Here is a 19,885-nt window from a genome sequence, read left to right as displayed (position 1 = left end):
TCGTAAAAGGGAACTACCAAAATATATCACAGACTAGCCTAAAAATGAGGTTTAAAACAGCATACATGAAACAAAAGAGCGGACCTCTACAAAGGCACACCATAACACTCGCAGGCGTCCAGTGCAGAACAGCTCGTCATCATTTGACTGCCGCGCCAGCATGTTCCGGCCCGCTTTCGGCGTCCTTTGTTTCGCGGAGTTGGCCCGGGGCGGTACGGACGTGTAACGGTGGCGCGTGATTGCCACCGCCGCTGCCACCACCGCTACACGCACCGGAACTGACAGCGCTCGGCTCTAGCCGGGCCGGGCAGGGCCGGGACAAGAGGCAGTGATCTCGGTGGGGCTGAGCGGCGATCGCGACAGGGCGGTTCGCGGCGCGCCGAGCCAGTTCGGACCGCCACGGACCGCCGATTCCGTACAATCGGTGCGCCGATACGGGCCGGCCCGTCGACACAGTGACCCTGACCGCTGCCGGGGAATGACGACACACACAGGGCCGCCGCTGGACCGCCCCGCAAGTCAGCGGCGGGGTCCGTACAGTCACCAACCGGTTTGACAGACAAAGGGGGTGTAGGGTGTAGTGAACGGTGGCTAGCACACATGCATGATACATGGATTCGGATGGCATTATATATAATCATGGCTGCATTTATCGTAATAGATACCTATCAATAAATTATACTTCATATCATGAAATGACATGAAAGACTCGCAGTAAACTCGTAATGAAAATGTAGGTAAAAATCAAGAGAAGCCCTATAAAAATATTGGGCTGAAAGTTCCCAATGAATGCACCATACAGCTTTCCGTTCGAAGCGGCATGCGTTGAAAATTAACATGCCCCTCCCGGCTCCCATATCTTCTCTGCACAGTTGTCTCCAGTACGGATCACCTCGCTCGCAGTCAGCCACCACCTCAAACATTCCACAACGGACCCCCTCTGACCTCCCGACCACCACGGTCGTTCACGGTCACCGGGAACCTCACGCCGGCGACCCGGGGTCACGTCCGGGTCACCGGGGTCCCGCCCAGGCCGGCCGCACGGCCCCAGTCACGGTCCGACGAGGGCTGGCTCCGGGACGGCCCGGACGAGTGACACTCCATGGACCGCAGTGTCAGCGTCAGCGCTCTCCAGGCACGAACTCGAGCGATACATTAGTCCGAGGACTAGCACTTCAGCCAGATTTCGGTCTCGAGCTTCTAGATTTTGTTCATGGGTGGTTAGCTTGACTCAAAGAGCATGCGCTTGGCATCTCTGGAATAAAGCCAAGGGGATGCCTACTGAAGGAATACCTCATTTCGAATCACCTCTCCGCTTCGGGCAATAATATGTATCAGGCATCTGCCATCTCTCAAAAACACTAAAAACTCCACCATAGTTTTGAAACACGGCCGCTTGCCGCTAAGGGATCAGCACTGACAGATACCTGCTACGATCCCACCATTCCTGACCCGGTATTACCCAGCAGCATCTAAACAATGACCACCGTAACGGTGTGTTTTCCAGCGCGCAGCTGGAGGCCGGTCACACGCTGGGACCGAGCGGCGGAGGGCGGGAGCCCGCAGCGCTCTCTCACGGGGAATACGGCCGCTATCGCGAGTGACTCGCACAACAACGATGTCCTCGACTCAGTGTGGTCTCCCTGACGGCACCAGACGGCCCACAGAGCCCAGACGGTTCCAGTTGAGAGCAGGCATCCGCATGCTCGCCCTGGCAGAGTCGGGCGTTGTCTGGTCGTAAAGTCCCAGCTGAGAGCCCCGAGAGCCAGCCGGACTTGCAGAGGTGATCGTAAGTTAGACCGGTGCGGTATCTCCCGGATTCCCAAACGGTCAGAACGAATCAGCTGAACTGGTAGAGCCGGCAATGCGAAACGACAGACTCCGGGCTGAAAAAGGCGTCCAACAGCAGCACACAAATTGCCCCGGCGTGCTGGTGGGGCGGTCTCAGTCAGACAAATGAAAAAGAGTCCCAGCCAGACCATAAATGCTCAACAGCATATAACGCAATGAGATTGCAGACATTTGCGGCTTTTCAGCGGACATCACAGCAGTCGTGCTCACAGCCAACCCGGTATTACAGCGCTTGAGGAGACAGCCACCAGTTGGACATAACTCACAGAGGCCCGGTTATTGCGGTGACTCGAGGGATTTTCCCGCACAATCCGCGAACCGTGCGCGACAACACAACAGCCATTCGTCCACGACAAACTACTAAATCCAACACAAAGTCATGCCGAGGAACAAAGTTTTCCAGATTCCCTCAGCTCCCTAACAGCGAAATAATTGGCCGGTCGCGCCTGCTAAGCGCAAGGCACTTCGCGGTTAGCTGTTTTCCGGACCATGTTTTGTGACAAAATACACGCCTGTCCAGGCAAGATTACTTTACTACTCCAGGTGCGATAGCCTCTCCCTTCTTCCTCCAAATTGAAAAGGGCTGACGAACTGGAGCAGGAGATAGTCACAAAACGGGCTCGCCAGCTGATTTATTGGGACGGGGTTGTTACATCGCAGCCTTCTAGACGGCAGTGTGTGATCGATCGAGTCTACGGCTCATCAGATTGACGGCACCGTGTTGACAGTATCGCGCACTGCAGCCGCTTCTCCGCTGCACATCAGAGCGTGAGAGATTGGCGTGGGCGTGCTGGAGACTGGGAGAGCAAGTAATGAGCTCCTCGAGCCGACGGTTCGGCCGTCGACAGTTTATACAAGCGCGCCATTATAGATTGCTGTCTAGTTCATGAAGCGCAGCAGTCTCATGGGACGAAGTTCGGAAAAGACTTGGAAAAGGTTGTGAATTGTGTGGCAAACGACTGCGAGCCGGCGGGCTCAACGTTCCATCACACACAGGGTCAAATAACGACTCGTTTCAGGTCAGCCAGGTCAGAGTCAGCCGCCAGGTCATTGTCAGGTCAGAGTCAGGCCAGGTCATGGTCGGGTCAGACTCAGGATCAGATCAGGTCAGGGTCAGACGTCAGGCGTCAGGGCCAGGCCAGGTCAGACTCAGGATCGGATCAGTGTCAGATCAGCTCGGGCCGGGTCATCTGACCACTCACCGTGTCGGCCGAGTGACGGGAGCCGGCCTCTGACCGGTCGCCGGCCCTCTGCTGCTGGCCCGCCCTGGTGACGCCGTTAGGGGCCCGGCTGGAACGCAGACAAAACGCGGCGTGAGGACACTCGGAGACGACACTGTGGCAGCGCAGTGCTCGACTACTGACGTTAAACTACGCAGTGAGGGTTCCCTTTATCATAGACAGTCTCTATTGGTACTCTGCAATAACTTCTGGGGTGTGGTTCAATGTAGGTGGGTATGACAAAACATCTGCGTGATAATGATAATGTCATAACATCGGCGTGAAGTTACAGTGATAATAACGCAAACGGGGAGGCAGCTGGTGAGCGGTGCATTACGTATTGCTGCAAACTGCCAGCCAAAAAGACAAGAATCAGTAGCGGGAAAGTGCAAAGCACGTCACTGGGCTCTTGTCTGCCATATTGCATGCCTAAATTACACCACAGCTAACACAAAGAGCAGGCAAGCGGAATGTGGATATCAATAATTTGAAATCAGTTTTACCAGTTCGATTTTGCACGTTCCTAGGTGCGAAATGACGGAATTTTCGCTTCAATCAATTCAGCAATTCAAAACTCATCAAAGCCCGACGAAAGCTTGCAGCGCACGAATTGCGCCGCGCCTCCAGACTGCCTGATTCAGAACACGTGAATCGAACGGCAGTGTTCCGGCCGAGCGGCTGGGCGCGGCTTTTCACGCCGCCGGGTCGTGTCGCGGCCCAGAGTGGAGGGTTAAGTGCAGGTGTGTCCCGCTATCTGGCGGCATGTGGGACCCCGCTCTGCAGTCTGCGTCACCCTGCTGCTGACAGGGCGCGGTCAGCGGGGCACCACGGAGGGACAGGGGTGCGGGCTGTGGCCGCCCTGGTACAGCACGTCAGGGAGGGGCCAAAGGTGTGCTTCATCGAAAACAGCTATTTCTGGAGGCGAACAAGAACTTCCGTTGCTCTAGGATGGACGATTGTCCACTGCATTTGGCAAAGCTTAGCACCTATAAATAATAATTCATCACAATGCTGCTTTTGAGTAGACACTGCACCTTTAAATCGAGCAGCTCGAGGTTCGAGTGTCCGTGGGAATAACTTCCCTTTGGATCTACTCACCCTCAGGCAAGATAAGTCCTATTCTATCTAAGCTTAGCGCCCTATTAAATCCCATCCACTCGCCTCCCAGGAAGTGTCAATGTCCTCAGCAAGATTGAGGCTCTCCATAACGCGGCACCAGACCAGACAAACGATGGGTGAGCAGCTTCATTTCGCTAACCACAGATTGCCAAAACATGAGCGAACCTCTAGACCTAAACCTAGTAAGACTCCCAGACAAGGATGATCAGCCACAATCGAATCGGCGTCTACTGGTTTACACAACGAATTAGTGTGATCGATCAGCGGCTGTCTATAACTCTCCAGTGAGGTAACGTCTATGCCAGCGCCTGTCCAGTGTGGTGTATTAGCGCCTGTCTAATGTCCAGCGTCGTGAAGTCTATGTCAGCATCTGTCCTGTGTACTGTGTAGTGTATCAGCGTCTGTCCAGTGCGGTGCATCAGCGCCAGTCCTTCGCAGTGTATCAGCGCCTGTCCTACGCAGTGTATCAGCGCCTGTCCAGTATCCCAGCGCAGCGGATCAGCCGCGGCAGTGACTGGCCGGCTCGGTCCGTTCAGGTCCGCGGATCACCAGGAATGGCCGCGCTGTCTGACCGTGAAATACCCGGAGTTAGCAGCTGTCCAGCCGGCCCGTCCGATCCGCCCACACCGGACTGCTACCTCAGCGCCCTCCAGCTGCCTCCCAGATCGGATCAGACGTGGGGTTATGAGCTGGTCAGAGCACAGAAAAGGTACCGATGGACCAGTATGGAAAAGTGCAGATCGCTTAGGCAAGGATCTTCTTATCAAGGAAGGGTCTATTATTAGTTGAGAATCTATAAAAAGTACTGCACCAATCAGAAATCAAAAGGTGTAGTACCTACTTTGATATGAAAGCCAATCCCTATTACTGGTCTCCTTGTGCTTTGTGCTTTGTCGTGGTTAATGGGCTCGTTAACGACAAGGCCATTACGCACTTAGCCACTGGAGCTCCATACAAAGCAGCTGTGTCCTTCGGCAGTCAATGCTGCATGTGCCGTGTTGAACGGAACCACGTAAGTCACGCGAACCGCGAACGCGTCTACATGCTGTACCGGTGCTGGCGGTTTCGACAGCACAGCTGATGCGAGGCAGTACCTCCGCTGTGTGCACGGTGCAGCGCCGCTCACTGCTGTGAATTAAGTCACATCCTGTTCAGATTAGACCTCTCACAAAGCTGATTCACGCTGGAACATGACCTCAGGTGTGGCGGTAAGTAAACCATACTTGGGTTCCTATCCAACAATTCGTGACTGTCACGTGTCGCGTGCCGTTGTCAGTGCTCAGTTGAGCACGCGCCGCACACACCGCAATGCCACCTGGCCCCACCACCCTCCGTCCCTCCCCCTCCCCTTACCGACCAGGTGACCGCCCCCGGCCCTCGCGGTAGGGTGGGGAGGGGGAGGGGACCAGGGTCGGGCGGCCGTTATCGATGTGTCTGACGCCGACCGAAATGCTGAGCATTTCAGGGCTCAGGGCTCAGGCCCGCTATTCTGAGCATGTATCACGGATGAAGTTACGCAATGCGTTAGTGTGGGGGGATTGCAGGGACACGGTCGGCGGTCGCTGGTCAGGTGAGGTCAAGGTCACCGGTGCGTGCCCTGACTGGCCACCGCAAATTGATCCGCCAGTAGCGCTGCTGGCCAGTTGGACCAGTAACTGGTTAATGACGTCACCGGCCACCCCAGTCGCCCTCACAGGTTGGCCTTCACTGCATACAGACACCGGCGTCCGGCACAGCTATCAGCTGAGCGGATGATTCTTACCTGGACAAGAGCGAGTGTAAGAGATGCCCTCCAGTAAGATGCCTCCCACCGTTCGCTGGAAGGGTTGTGGAGGACCTTCCGCCTCAGGTGGACACTACAGTGACGATCACCGATTAAAACACCGCCTCCACCTCCCGGTCACCGCTGACCGCCGCAGCGGGGCGCCGCACACACCACAGCACTCAACTCGAACTCGACTGGCCGCCGCTGCGAGCGTGAGTGGGGTCGGGAGGGAGGGGCGCTCCACCGGCGGCGAGCGGACCAATCAGAGCCGCCACCACTGGCTCCACCGGTCCCGGCAGAGTCTACCGGTCCGACCGACCGACCGGGCGCGCAGCACGGGAAATTCGGAATACCCGCCAGCCGCGCCGGCCGACCCAGCCGGTAAATAGCGGGCGGGGGTGGTAAATAGCCCAGGGCGGCCGGTATATGGCAGAAGGGTGGTTAATTGCTACCGGGATGCTATGACACAATAGCGACCCTCAAAGCACGGCAGGCACGGTTCGTCGGAAGGTCAACTCAGGCTCAAAAGAAACGGTATATACCATTCGAAAGCTGACGGTGAGCTGAATCCAAAAATGTATTTTTTATCAAAATCGATCGATGGCCTTTTTTGAAAATTGCGTTTTTGTAAAAACTTAATAATATTTTATTCAACGGGCTGTCCCGGACATTCTTGAAAACATAAACATGTATTTTTGAGTTCCAGTGAAAGCTGAAAGCCAAAAGAACAATATTCAGCGAAGCAATATTTCCAAACATTAATATGCGTCTCCCACAGCCGACAATAAGGCGCAATCACACATCTCAGTATCACGATGGACCAAAGTCAGCCACACATAAGCGTGAAATGACCCTTATCGACTCGCAGACCCGGCGCTCTCGGCCCGCCTGACCGGCCACGGAAAGAACGTTCGGCTCTCGTTCTACTAAACAAATGTACGTACCTAATATTTGCCACTTTAACTGTCCACATCGCTATTAAAGTTACTCAGGATACCTGTGAAGAAAATCCATTGTTCTGCTTGATTTACAACATGCTTTAATTACATTTTTCTTATACATGTTTTGTTCCATCCAGCTGCGATCAGTGCCCGCGCAGGGGAAGTGAGCGGGGTTTCACTGTCAGAGGCTGTACTGGTGACAGCTGCTGGGCCGTGCGACCGGTCAAAGGTTACCCTGCCCCGCCGGGCGCTACCCCCACTCCACCCGAGCTGAGGCCGGTGCAGCCTCTGACATTTCAGCGCGGCCAATTTTCCTTATATGGGCATGATACCAAGCTCAATTGAGCAAAGTAGACATGAACATATGCAAATTAATGCATGATGTGAAGATGACAGAACAATGAATTTTCTTCACAGGTATCCTGAATAGCTTTAATAGCGATGTGGACAGTTAAACTGACAACTTTGACATTTGTTTAGCAGAACGAGAGCCGAACGTTCTTTCCGTGGCCGATCAGGCGGGTCGAGAGCGCCGGGTCTGCGAGTCGATAAGGGTCATTTCACGCTTCTGTGTGGCTGACTTTGGTCCATCGTGACACTGAGCTGTGTGATTGCGCCTTATTTTCGGCTGTGGGAGACGCATATTAATGTTTGGAAATATTGCTTCGCTAAATATTGTTCTTCAGGCGTTCAGCTTTCACTGGAACTCAAAAATACATGTTTATGTTTTCAAGAATGTCCGGGACAGCCCGTTGAATAAAAAATATTAAGTTTTTAGAAAAACGCAATTTTCAAAAAAGGCCATCGATCGATTTTGATAAAAAATACATTTTTGGATTCAGCTCACCGTAAGCTTTCGAATGGCATATATCGTTTCTTTTGAGCCTGAGTTGACCTTCCGACGAACCGTGAGGGCCAGAGCCTATTTTAAGGGAATTTGACTGGGGGGGCAACCTGGAAAATTGTCTTTAATAATCCATCAACCCTCGCCCGTATTGGTGTTTCCAGTAGCGAGCGTATAGGGGGGGGGGGTCCGTTGGCCCCTGATCGAGCTAGAGCTTCGCGGGAAAAACGACCGTGTTGCCCGTGATGAAAGGAAGCCGATTATACCCAATTTTAACCCGGCGGCCGCTGGGCCTCCGCGCCACCCGCCGGCCGCTGGGGGGGGGGCATAAAGTTGCCCCCCCCCCCTTTACTTCTGCGACGATATCGTCGCAACGCGAAGAGATAGAGAAACGAAACTTTGCATACATCTTCCTGAATACCTAGCCGAGGTTGTGCCCGAATTTGGTGTCGATCCCATTTGAAATGACGTCACAGTGACGTCATAAGTGAAATTATAGATTTGCGACTCTCATATTCCTCACGATACATCACATATATGGGACCGAATATAAAGGGCCGATTATTGGTCAGAAACTAGATGGAAGTGTAGTAAGATGTTTTAGGATGACAGCAGGTGCTGTCTAGTTCATTTACAGTCGAGTTTCATGCTTAGCGTCATCAGAAACGGTCCATATCGGAAAACGACAAAACTTTATGACGTCACTGTGACGTCATCTTAGGTGCTACAACCACCAAACTTTCCTCAAACATTGCCTAGGTATTCATTAGAAGCTATGCAAAGTTTCACGTTCGTAGCTCATCAGGTTTCGGAGATATTTCACAAAACGTAAAGGGGGGGCAACTTTATGCCCCCCCCAGCGGCTCGTGGGTTAAGGTCCTAGGTCATCGGTTGACCTTCCAGGTCAGGTCATTGACCCAAAAGTCGGGAAAATCGGGACCTGTTAGAGCGTCGTAAAGAGTGGCTGCTATGGTTTTTCGGGGTGCTGATCACGAATATCATGTTAGTTATGATCATAGATGATGTCTTCATGCATTTAGGCCAGGTCAGGTCAGGTCAGGTCAACCAGTAAGGGTTTTGCCGGGTATTCGTAGTAGGTGGCAACCGCCTCTGAGAGCTTCGTAACATGTTACGAAGGCACCAAAACTACTTCGTAAATGGTCAAATGGTTGCTTAATTCGAATTCAGCTCCAAAAACTAGCCTAGAAACATATAAAACTCGAAAATGTGAACCGAGGTCATCAAAGGTAAATGATCTGACCTGACCTTCCGGTGATCTTGACACCCACCCTAATGCATGGGAGCAACATCATATCCCATGTTTGAACGTTTGAAACCACGAAAAGACTGCAAACGCGCGGCTAATGCGAGGCGACATACGCCGAATCGCGACCTCGGCCAAACATGGTGCCATGGTGCTAGGCCGCCGGTGCATCTGAAAGAACTGTGGTGCCCCTGACAAGCCTGAAGTTCCAACGACAGGCCCGTGGTGCCCATGACAGGCCCATGATGCCTTTGCGAGGCCGGTGGTGCCCACGTGAGGCCGGTGGTGCCCCTGGGCCCTGACAGGACTGTGGTGCTCCTGACAAGCCTGGAGTGTCCCCGACAGGCACGTGGTGCCACTAACAGGCCCAAGGTGTCCCAGTCCCTGCGAGGCCGGTGGTGTCCCTGCCAGGCATGTGGTGTCCATACTAGGCCTCTGGTGCCCCTGACAGGTCCGTGGCGCCCTTGCTAGACCATGGTGCCTCTGGCAGGCCTATGGTGCCCCTGGCGGGCCTGTGGTGGTACCCCTGACAGGCCCAAGGTGGTGCCCCTGCGAGGCCGGTGGGGCCCCTGGCAGGTCTGTGGTGCCCCTGGCAGACCTATGGTGCTCTTGCTAGGTTGATGGTGCTCCCAACAGGCCTGTGGTGCCCCTGACAGGCCGGTGGTGCCCCTGGCAGGCCTGTGGTTTCCCCGGGCCCCAAGAGGGTGGGGGGTCATGACCCATATGACCCACCCTTAGATACACCACTGGTCATTACTTACAGACTGACTCATTTGACATCCATTGCAAAACAAGTCACAGTAGTTACGTAGTATGTTTGTCAGCCTGTTCCTTTATGCCCATTTTTATAGTGGGCAAATCTCGACGACTAGGGGGGCAATTCTGTTGAGTGCGGGGGCATTTGCCCCCCCAGTTAACATGTTAAAATAGGCCCTGGTGAGGGCCGCAGGAGGCTAGTCGCCGAGAACGAGGTACACATTATTAGCCCAGTATGTTTTCTGTCAGCGAGCGGTTAGATATGAGGCCGAACATCCTTGCTCAGAAGCAGCCCCATCGCTTCTCGACTACCATCTTCTTTTTCCCAGCTCAGTCTGAGCGCCGATTGTGATGGGACGAACAGCAGAGTTCAGGAGAACCGATTGCACCACCCAGAGTCGGGATCAAAAAGTTAGCACGGAAGTTAATGGAATCCAGCACTGGCGTCGCGGAGAGCTGCACCCCCGAGACGACCGACCGGAATTTTCCATCCTTCCTGAGGACACTGGCCGAGGTGCGTTTCTGCCTAGCATCCACTGCTGCGCAGCCGCTGCACATACAGCGCTCACCGGGCGGCTGCGAGCAACGCCAGTTATGTTTATACAGGGTCACACAAACAATCGTGATGTGATGATGCTGGTGAGGGTGCAGCTGCACTAAGTGCACCCGGTGCGTAGTTATGCACATTAACAGAACTGCAAAACACTTCAGCGTCACTGGCAGCACTATTGTGCGCTATGGTGCTGCCGGTGCTACCTAGTACCTACATTCATCTTTCATAAGTAAGTCTTCATTGCTCAAACGTTTTCGGGTGCTAATAAAAATAGTCATACCTGAAACGGGTGCAAATTAATTGCGTGTGCAATGGGCTACAAGCGTGGCAGCAAACAGCAAAGAGTATGATAGGTGAAACGTGTCCAGCAGGTGCAGTTCACAAAGTGACGTTATGTCCCCTCGATGTCGCGTAGGCAATGACGTTTCAAAAGAAAGTACCGACCAGTCCTGAGAGGGGGTCCCGAGGGCGATTCAGTCTGGCCAATATCATCGGCCGTCACTGGCATTGCGCGGCTCTGATTCACTGAACTCATTACTGCGCGCCAACCAGCAGGATGACTAGAGATGCAGATGGCAGCGTTATCCATCGATACGGTCACCGCAGGGGAGTCGGTACATGTCTGGCATGTGGATCGTGCACTGTGCAGAGCTCTACAGCAAGCATAAGCGTCTTCGAGCAAAAGAAAAATAAGACAAGCGTCATCACTCAGTATATATTCGCCATCACGGATCATGAGGAGTTGGCCGGGGTAAACAATCCAACTGACCTGCCGATGCACCATCGGTGCGCAGTGAATGCCGTGCTAACATGCGGAAAATAAATGTGGCGACAGTTCTGGCCATACGGTGTACGTCGAAAACAGATACACATATAAAGGCAAAGCACAACTTAAGATGTATCACCTACCATTGACTAAAAGCGTTCATGCATGCAAATGCCTAGGCAATCCAAAATTCGAAACAAATCGCATTGTTTCCATGACTGAACAAAATAGAACATGTAAATGATCTGTCTGGTTCACCTAGCGACGCCCGTACCCCAGCAAACAGTAAAAACAATGCGCCGTCGGTACGCTAAACTGTCCAGCAGGCATGTTGATGTGACTATTGGTAACAGGGAGGACACCCAGCTCCCGCGCCTCGCGCTCCACTGGGAGCCATCCCCGAAAGGCGCAGCCGCTATCGCAGCGCCATCTGAAAGCCTGGCTCAGGTGGGAGGGCGCCACCGGTCCCGGCTGACTGTCTCGGACCCCAGAGCCCGCCCATGACTGGGGGCACTGTCACTGTCCCCCTCGCCTGTCCAAGAGACAGGCCAAGTGACAGTTCATAACGGCGCGCCCAGGCCCGCCCGAAGGCCCTGCGCAAACCTCATTACCAGCGGGTACAGGTCCTTACGGTACCCAGAGCGAGAACTGGACTTGCCAATATAACAAGTCCAGCCGAGCCCCCTTCCAAGTGACCCCCGTGATCCGACCCCGCCTCCAGCCCAGACCGGACGATCTCCGGGCACCCCTGGTATTGCATCTGTCGGCAGCTCGCGCCTCGCTGGCCCGTGGACGCTCGTACTGGCCGACACACTGCAGCTTTCTGGGCCCGGCGCGGCCCACCCACACCGACTCACACGTACACACACAGGGAGCGGCTCGGAGGCGGCGGCAGCATGCAGCTGAGCTCGCGGCGCGTCACTGGCTCACCTGTCGACCAGCGCGCCGCCAGTGGCGCCCGCCGCCGGTCCCGTCACGTCCGTCTCCTCCTCCTCAATGTCGTCAAACAGCTCGTTGTTGCGTTTCTTCTCGTGCACCCGCTGCAGAATGGCGTCCGAATCGAGCTCGGCCATGTTCATGTGTCGGTACGTCGCCTCCAGGGTGCTCCCTTCTTCGACGAAGCTGTTTTTGGGTGTGAACGGGTAGGCGCCGATGTCGTCGGCGCCCTCGAAGCCGCCGAGCGGTCCGCGCCGCAGCTCGATGCGCTGCAGCAGCTCGCGCGAGTTGAACGACGGCAGCGTGACGTCGGCGATGGCGTCCGAGTCGGCCACGCTGTTCTGTGGTGTGTACGGGACAGAGCTGTGCGCTGAGCTCTGGGAGCTGCCCGCCTGCCGGACGGAGCGAGGGGCAGCCGGTCAGCGGGGAGTCGGGTGCGGGGCAAGCGGGGTCTGATAGAGGGTTGGGTCTGATACATGTCAGCTAAGGTCTGATATAGGGCAGGTGGGGTCTGATAGAGGGAGGGTTGGGTCTGATACAGGGCAGATGAGGTCTGATACAGGGCAGGTAGCGTCTGATATAGGACAGGTAGCGTCTGATATAGGACAGGTAGCGTCTGATATAGGACAGGAAGCGTCTGATATAGGGCAGGTGGCGTCTGATATAGAGAAGATGGGTATCCTGCGCAGGGCAGGCCTAAAAAGGGCCGAGTGGGTTCGAATTGATCACATGCAAGTCTGACACTGCCGCAGGTTCTATTCAAACAGTCACATGAGGTCAAACTGGCCAGATTGATAAAAATCGGGTAGTTGGCTCATCCAGGTCCGGGGAGGTTGGGCGCAAGTGATAATGTTTGAATGACGTTAGTCAAGTAAGAGTCTCACATACATGTCAGGTAAGGTGACACAGCTGACAGCGCCGGATCAGAATCAGATACGAGGCTACTACGGTCAAAAGAAGGTATCATGAATTTTATTGGAAAGATTCGATCACTCTCTCACACACACGCACGCTTACTTCACGACAAGGTGGGTTAGACCATGTTTTTTCTTCTTCTTTTTAGATTATACGAGGTAAAGGCAGCTGCAGCTAACAACGTGATATGTACTCTTTTCGGCGAAACTGAGAATGTCTAAGAGTACTTATATTACAGCCTTGATGGTATGGCATATGACGAGTGCAAACTAAAACAGAGAGACGCGCGATGTCCAACACATTCAGTTAGCGTCACCATCAGGGAGACGGGGAAATGTATAGTTCCATACACCTACACACCAAATACTAACAAAATATATTTGATTCGGTAAATGGAAACCAGAGTTTTCGTCATAACAATTCAATAATATTACTTAATTAAACTATTCCGCAAAATTTCTATTATAGTCCGAAAGGCGCCGCTACAAAGAAGAAGCGGATTCGTCAATGAATAAAGCACATGAGCGACCAGGCCGGACTTGGCAACACCTCGATGTCAGCCAATGCCGCCGACTCCATAGAACCTGTCACATTGACATCCGACGCCGATATCGACTGAGGCCTGACCAAACACCACAGCAACTCCAGAACCAACAACATCGACACTGAAAAGGTGCACTAACGCATACTCCACACAAATGACAGCCACAGCCGCCAATAACGGTCCCGCTCAGCCATGCATCCTACACCCACACAAAATAAAAAAGGTACAGCAGGTGACTGCAAACTTCGCCTGAAACGTCGAACCTCAGCAAACAGTATCGACCCTGCTCGCACTTTCGCACCGTTTGTGACCTGACTGGCGGTTTCCTATATTGTGTGACCGTCTACACGGATGTGACACACATCGCGGTTGGTGTTTGGCAGCAATTTGTCGTTATGGGGCCACCGCCTTCCAGGCTTTGACCACTTGACGACTGAGTGCGGCGGCATTCGCGCATGGCACATCATCGAGGTAGGACTTAGCTGGAGAGGACACGAAGAACTTGAGTTGCTGGACACAGTGTGAGACGAAACCATCAGAACGTCAACAACAGCTGAATCTGTTTACTTACTGGTTAAATACCATTCTAAATTATTCCGCCAGTAGCGTTCACACGGCCAGCCATGTTCCAACGCCGCTCAAACGCCGTCCGACCGGATAGCTCCTCCCGGCCCGCCGCGCCAGCCTCCGGTCCACCTCAGCGAGACAGCGCGCTCACGGCTGCCTCGCGGTCGTTTCTCGTCCTGCTGCGCGTAACCGGCCTGTCGTCCGGCCCAGGATGGACCTACGCGCTGTTCGGCGCCGTCCTCTTCACGCTGCAGACCGCCTATAACTTCTACATCATTATCCACGCCGTGCGTGCATTCTTGGAGCTGCGCAGCGCCGGCGAGCCCCTACTGAGGGCAGTCATCGCCACTGGCTTTGTGGGGATGGTGCTGCTGACTTTCTGGCTCACCATCACCGTGTGTCTGGTCGGCGGCGGACGGAGGTACGCGGTCGCTCTGGACAGGATCTCGGACGTGCTCAGAGACGTGCGAGACACACCGGAGCTGCCCAGGCCTCTCCAGAAACCTGGCCGCACCGGTGAGTGCGCCTGGGCGCTGACGGTCGTTCTGGCGGCTCTGCATGTCGGCTGGGAGATTGGGAAGATCCAGCAGCAGTGCTCGGAGTCGGCAGCTCGCTGCGGTGAGTGGCTGCTGAATGACGCGCCGTTCATCTACGTCTGGCTGTTTGTGCAGATGGTGGCCGTCAAGTTCATGTTCGCCGGTCACCTGATCGCCACGGGGCTCGGCTCGGTGACGGCCGCCGCCGAGGCCACACTCGGGGACGGTGGGACGGTGGACGCCGCCCGGCTGCGGCGGCTCGGCGGCCTGCAGCGCCGCCTCGCCGACGCCTTCTCCGGCCTCACGGTGGCCATGACGGCGGAGCTGACGGCCGTCACGCTGAATGGCGTGCTCAGTCAGATCATCGTGGCGCTGTCGGTGACCCAGGTGGGCGCCGTCGGCCAGCGGGCCGTCTCGGTGCTCTACCGGTACATCCCGATGGCGGCGGTGACGCTGGCCGGGCCGTGCGAGACGTGCCAGCTGCTGCTGCGCCGGCTGGGCCGCTGGCGGGACCTGCTGCTGCAGCTCGAGTGGCTGCAGCCGCAGCAGAGCGCGCCGCCGGCGGCCGCCCAGCTGGCGCTGCTGCACCGGTCGGCGGCGCGCGACCTCGACTCGGCCGGCGAGCTGGGCCTGTTCCGACTGCGCCGCTCCGCCCTGCTCGGCATCCTCTCCACCATCCTCACCTATGTCATCGTCGTGGTGCAGTTCCAGCTCTCCGAGATGTCGCCGTCCACCACGGCAAGCCCGGCCGGCAACGTCACGGCCGCACCGACTGTGCGAACATAGCTGGATGAAATTAACCAGCTCTGAATAGTTCCGATGAATTTGAAATCCACCTCGGGGATTGAAAAGCACAAGCGCTCGTCGGTCTCATATGAACCTTTTAAATGTCGACCAGCTTTCGCAAAGATATCAATAAAATGACGAGCACTTTACAGGTTATCAATTATTAAACTTGGGTAAAGCGGGAGCCTGCTTAAAGCGTATCCGTAGTTATCGCCTTAAATTGTTGCGTAAATACGAAGCAGATAAAGGCACAGTCATAGCTGCTGCAAACGCGATCAGTGTGCAAATGGCAGCGGGAAGCGCCAATCCAATCTTAGCTAAAATAAAAGTACCTGTAAATAGAATTTCAATTTACGGTTCAAAGGTAATACAGGCAAAACTTACACTGGTTGACTGTACTGTATGTCGCGAAACCGGCACGGTGCGCAAGGATCACCTTCATATGCATGTGGATTATGGAAATATTTGTTGTAATGCGCACTAGCTTTGACTAATGTGGGGTAATAGACGAGGGACTTTGGTAGTCTATACCATGAGATTACAACTGTCTCTCACTGCCATTGTCGTGGGTGTCCGTTTCATGATAAATGTTTGTGTTTAGGGGTGGCGCAACGATAAAGCTGCTGTATGACGTTCATGTGGCGTCCGTCCTAATGTTGGAGAGTAAATAAAGTTTCAAACCGTTGCATATTTTGACTGCAAGCCGACCTTTCAAAGATGTTGCAATTTGTTGAGCAACGCATCGGCCGTGGTATTGCTAATGACCGCGACCATAAAGAGAGGAGAAGGAACCCGCGAGCAGTTCATCTCTTCAGGATGTCCAGACTACCTACTGTAGAAAAAAAAAATGAAAGTATTGCTCTCCAGTGGAAACAATCAGCTGAAATACCAGGCAATGGGTGTTTGAATAACCATTAGTTCGGAAATCTTAGGTCGGAGGGTCTCTCAATTCTGTATCAAGTCATGGCTCATGCTATGTGATGCTATGAAAGTTCCCGCACTTAGAAAAGCCGTGTTTAATTGTGTGCGGTCGTAGATTATAAACAGAATGCCTACAAAGTGACACAAATCACCCATTATTCCACTTTACCTTCCCCTGCATTGCCACATCCCGCGCTGTACTGTTCTGAGGAGCGATCAGTGGTCAGCTCACCGTGCTGGTCGGCCCGCGTGCCGTACCGTACTCACCGTGCTGGTCGGTTCCAGCAGCGCAGCCACCTGGGCGCTCAGGGCCAGGTCAATGCCATTCGGTGGCCTCAGGTCAGCCGACACCTCTGGTCGGACGGGGTGAGGCAGCGCAGGCGGCGGGGGCGAGGCTCTGCGCGGAGTCGGACGGCCCACGGGAGACAGCTCGCCCGAGTCGCTGCCTGCAGAGACGTGCGGGGTGGTTACGGAAGGGTAATAGAGAAATAGGTATGACTCATGACTTGGGGGGGGGGGGGCAAAGTGAGTGAGGAGAGAGAGAGAGAGAGAGAGAGAGAGAGAGAGAGAGAGAGAGAGAGAGAGAGAGAGAGAGAGAGAGAGAGAGAGAGAGAGAGAGAGAGAGAGAGAGAGAGAGCGAGAGAGAGAGAGAGAGAGAGAGAGAGAGAGAGAGAGAGAGAGAGAGAGAGAGAGAGAGAGAGAGAGAGAGAGAGAGAGAGAGAGAGAGAGAGAGAGAGAGAGAGAGAGAGAGGCGGAACTCCAAAGATGCGGTTTATCGGGTGCGTATGTGTGAATGACACTATCGCTCGTCAGGCTCCCAAAATGGAAACCAGAGTCGGGGCGCAAAGTCCAGCGATAGGCTGTTTGTTTTCATTGTACCGAGACGACCTTCAGTTCTGCGCGGTGTGTGTGTGTGTGTGTGCGGGGTGGGGGGCTGATAGCACGTATCGCGCGGATACTGACACCAGGAGAGGGAGAAGCTGATCTGAACAGACGGCTCATTATGCTTAGCGGTAGATGCTACCAATTGCAGCACCATTCAACGAGGTGAAATAGACAGTTTTAGCAATGAAAATAAACAATCAACGACAGGTAAAAGGTATGTAATCAAAGTGTAACTAGAGGTGAGAGCCGACCAAAGCCGCTCGATCATCCTGCGCAGCAGTTGTCCGGTAAAGGCGCTGTACGTCTGGCTCGAGTTCAGGATGACAACCCCACCTCACACTCAGGGACCAGCTGCAGTCACCAGCGGTACGCATTCTCACAAGGCAGCGAATAAGGTGCGCCAGCGATGGATCACACTTCCCCGTAACATGAGCAGTACAAATGTGCATGTCAGCGAAACATGAGCCTGAGAGAGTGATCCTAAGCGAGAAAATATTAGGATAGATAATTACCTAACCCGAACGAAACAACGAGAATGAAACCTTATGACGCGAGGCTTTTGGCTGCGGAGAAAAAATATTTGTTTCATGTACATTGTACATTTGTTTCAATCGCAGGGATCATTGTCGTGCTGTGATAGCACATGTTAGTGATGATTAGTGGAAGGATGAAACAACAATGGTATCGGAAAATAACAATGTATTGAGGAAAAAGGTAAAAAACGAGCAAAATAAACAAGTAGGATCGAGTCGAATGGATAGCATGAGTAAGCACTTCCTTTCAATATCACACGGGACCATAAAGTCACACAGAACTTCAGCGACAATCAGTCATGTCACTACGCGGTACGATGTTCAACTTAAAGTGCAAGCTATTATTAAACTCAAACTCAATTGAAATACAAACTATAGTTAGGCAATGCTCACCTGAAAATGCAAGCTATAATTAACTCAACTATAACTCAAACTCATGTGAAATACAAGCTATAGTTACGCACCCGATCCCCTTACCAGCAATACATTTTTTCTATTCTCACTCTTCGGCTCATTCAGCTCATTCTTCTACACAATCATAAAAACAGCAAAAAGGCATCTGTGGACTTATACCCCGAGAAAACCCGGCGCCTAGCCTCTAGCCCTATCCACCCACGAACATGCCACCACGGCAACCGCATCCCTGTCCTCTCGCCCGTCTGTCCATTCTTACATCAGCCGCCGGGACAGCGGCCACACGGGGGTGATTTACCGACCTGCCGGGGCCGGTAGCGCCGCCAGGTGCGCCTGCAGTAGCGGCAACACCGCCTTCCGCGAGGCGGCCACGTTCGCTTGGCTGAACAGGGTGAGCCGCTGGTGAGGAGAGCTGACTCGACTGAGGCCCAGACAGGGCGTCACAGCACCCTCCAGGGCGGCACACACCTGACCAGGGCACACAGACAAATATCAAACACCAGACAGTTCCTTACAAAGGAGCACACACCTGAACAAGGCACACATATGTACAGACAGAGAATGTCACGACAGGGCGTCACGGTGCCCTCCAGCAGGGCACACACCTGACCAAGGTACACAGACCAGACTGCATAGGACGTCAGACAGGGCTAGCAAACCAGCTATGAGCTGTGAACACGAAACAGCCGTACAAAATACACGGGGGCGGGGCGCCGGGGCTGGTGTTCGCAATTCGTAAACAAAACCCTAAATTGCGGCCAAGTAAAGCAGAAAATGACTACTGGCAAGCCGAGTGTCTTACGTTCTAGTTGGCAGTTACATTGACAACTTGTCCTGATTGTGACAGCCACCTGAGTCATAGAAATCACAATGTCGTCGAACAGACAAGCCAACAACACTTCACTACACAAAACTTCAAATAACAGCTGCAAGCCAAACCCGCAATTCACTTGAAAAATGACAGCAGTCAACAATATGAAAGCGTTACATATAGTCTAGTATCTATAAATGAAACAGGCGGTGACCTCATCTAAGCCGACTACCTCAGTCACTGTCCCCAGCCCCCAGGTAACCACTGACCCGAGGTAACCCCGCAGCAACCCTATCTGACCTGGTTCCGCGCCTCATCCTTAGCCGAGAAGACGGCCAGGTCGCGGCTGAACTCAGTCCCCGTCTGGCTGCCCATCAGAACCACCAGGTCACGGCCGGTCGACTGGCAGAGCTGGTTACACGCCGAGACGGCGTCCGGCGCGCGGACAAAGTCCTGGGGGCAGGGCAGAGCGGCACGTCATCGGGGGACGAGAGGGGGAGGGCATGTCAGAACGCTAGGGAATGCTGATGTGCTGGCAATACGCCGGTACGTAAATACAAACCTGCGACTGAAAGACAGCTAATGCGTCTGGAAAAGGGTAGCGTAAGCATATTTTGCATGTGGTAGAAACCAATAATTTTAAGGAGGAAAATGGTAACCGTGCCTGCTACATAGCAATTGGTTAACGACAAGCAACAACCCAGAGCAACTTCTTCAATGAGCTATGCGCGATAACAGATATGTGTTGCATGAGCTCAGTTGACCAAGGTCTCGCATACAATAACAAATAGTGACGGAACAAGCCCGGCCTTTTCACAACACTGTGCAAGGGCACCAGAGGATCTGTGCTTATATCGAATGGCATATAGTTCAGTCGTATTTGGTGTAATACAATACTGAAACTATCAAAACGACGCCGACTCTGGCTATTCTCCGCGGCTCCTGAGTCCTGAGCATC

At 53.8% G+C, this 19,885-nt stretch overlaps 1 protein-coding gene across 5 annotated transcripts in view; it reads right to left on the bottom strand.

The window, feature by feature from the left end:
- LOC122364642 overlaps positions 1-19,885 on the bottom strand; it is a 57,384-nt gene that overhangs the window by 24,809 nt on the left and 12,690 nt on the right. For all 5 annotated transcript variants that reach the window (XM_043335235.1, XM_043335240.1, XM_043335236.1 and 2 more), the window contains 5 exons: positions 19,228-19,380; positions 18,419-18,584; positions 16,552-16,730; positions 12,010-12,407; positions 3,054-3,141 (listed from right to left, as the gene is read on the bottom strand). In XM_043335235.1, the coding sequence (XP_043191170.1) occupies positions 3,054-3,141; positions 12,010-12,407; positions 16,552-16,730; positions 18,419-18,584; positions 19,228-19,380 (984 nt within the window). The remainder of the gene's footprint in view (positions 1-3,053; positions 3,142-12,009; positions 12,408-16,551; positions 16,731-18,418; positions 18,585-19,227; positions 19,381-19,885) is intronic.

Source organism: Amphibalanus amphitrite, unplaced genomic scaffold (assembly GCF_019059575.1).
Source record: "Amphibalanus amphitrite isolate SeventyFive unplaced genomic scaffold, NRLGWU_Aamphi_draft 000688F_arrow, whole genome shotgun sequence".
NCBI classification, from domain to species: Eukaryota; Metazoa; Arthropoda; class Thecostraca; order Balanomorpha; family Balanidae; genus Amphibalanus; species Amphibalanus amphitrite.
This window is presented reverse-complemented; position numbering and strand designations above follow the sequence as displayed.